The sequence below is a fragment of the Aplysia californica genome, unplaced genomic scaffold (genome assembly GCF_000002075.1).
Source record: "Aplysia californica isolate F4 #8 unplaced genomic scaffold, AplCal3.0 scaffold00120, whole genome shotgun sequence".
In the NCBI taxonomy this organism is placed as follows: Eukaryota; Metazoa; Mollusca; class Gastropoda; order Aplysiida; family Aplysiidae; genus Aplysia; species Aplysia californica.
Window position 1 is genome coordinate 61,637 of NW_004797390.1, and position 1,618 is coordinate 63,254.

The following is a 1,618-nucleotide window of genomic DNA, read 5'->3' on the forward strand; positions in this document are numbered from 1 at the left end:
GCTGTTCATTTGATTGACTCCTTTGGTCAGATGACCAGGTTGAAGTGGGTACAGTGTATTCATTATTTATTGTTTGCACTGAAGTCTGAAGTTGTCTTTGCCCTCCGAAAGTTAGGGCTCTACACCTACCTCTCCACCCACACACTCGCTCCATCGGTGTTTTATATTATATATCTGTACACATTTCTAAAAGATATTCATGGAATTTTATCCATTGGTTGTTTTTTTTTTTTTTTAGATTCTTAAATGTATTTCACATTTGTTAATTCCGTGGGTTATGTAAAGTCACATTTCAAGCTTATTCTATCGACTGTTCTAACTGAATTGGTCATTTTTCGTTTATTTTATTATTTTTTTCTTTCTATCTAAAGAGAATAGTTCTTATAAGATTTTTTTTTCTCTTTCCACTTTATGAAATTTAATGTTCTGATTGTTCCAACGGTACGTCTAGAATTGGAGTCAATGTAATTTGTTGTTCTATTAAAAAAAAAAAAAAAGATCTAACGAAAGGATTATCAATACTGATATACTGATACTATTATTTGTCAATGGCACTAGCCTTACGCACGAAATCATTCCAAAAACATATTTGAGTCTTTATAAAGATGCAGAAATGACCTAAATTATCGTACTTTCTTTGACTTGACCCTTCTCGATCGAGTTTAAGGATTGTATAAGGATTGTATAAGGATTGTATAAGGATTGTATAAGGATTGTATAAGGATTGTAAAAAAGCGCACATGCATTATTTAAAGCCAAGCGTCGTTTGTTCTCCTGTGTGTTTTTTTTTCTTTGTTTTTTCTAAATGCATTATTTTTTTTCTTCTGTGTGATGGAATCATTGTTTGTATTGAAGCCTTGTCCAGGCCTCATGTTGAGTTGATTGGCATGGCTTTCTACCTACCAACCTACCTACCTACCTACTTACCTACCTACCTACCTACCTTTGCCATCGTTGAAGGGCTGAATGTTGATTGGCAGTTTCTGTGTCTGTAGGCCCACCCTGGCAGCTCTCAGGGCCCGCCCACCGCTGTGCTGAGACCGCCCCCAATGCCACAGGCTGCCGCTGTTACATCCCCATACGATGCTGTAAGCTTTGCCGCCAACTCCTGGCTTTTTCGGATAACCACCTAATATTATGATTATTCTAATAATTATAATGATATTATTATTATCATGTTCGGTTGTTATTTTTATTTTTGTTATACTTCAAGTCCAAGTCCTTATATAATAACTAGTAACAATGCCCATTTAATGTTTATTATGATCTACACATTTCCTTTTTACAAGTAAAGGATTTAATCCTGAATGAGTTCAGTACGAGGATTTTGAAGTTTTAAAATGAATTATTTATTTGTTTGAAATTTTGAAAAAATCTTTGGACAAATTATAAAAATAATATTTAGTAAGGGTTGTTGATCAGTCTTTTTTCTATATTATTATTAACAAAGGAATAGATCATTTTATGATTATGATATGATTTCAACCAACATGGTCTCTCGCCATATCGGTGGTATTTTCATAAACACACGACTTGTTAATTTTATTATTCTTGAGAAACTATATTTTTGCCGCATTGGCGAGGAACAAGAATCAAGTTTAAGTTTAAGCAACACCCC

The 1,618-nt window shown here is 33.7% G+C and overlaps 1 protein-coding gene across 1 annotated transcript in view; it reads left to right on the forward strand.

Annotated features, from left to right (window-relative positions):
- LOC101860319 (muscleblind-like protein 1) overlaps positions 1-1,618 on the forward strand; it is a gene marked incomplete at both ends in the record, with an annotated part of 73,703 nt that overhangs the window by 50,601 nt on the left and 21,484 nt on the right. The window contains 1 exon segment of the mRNA XM_013081189.2: positions 996-1,088. Coding sequence (XP_012936643.2) covers positions 996-1,088 — 93 coding nt within the window.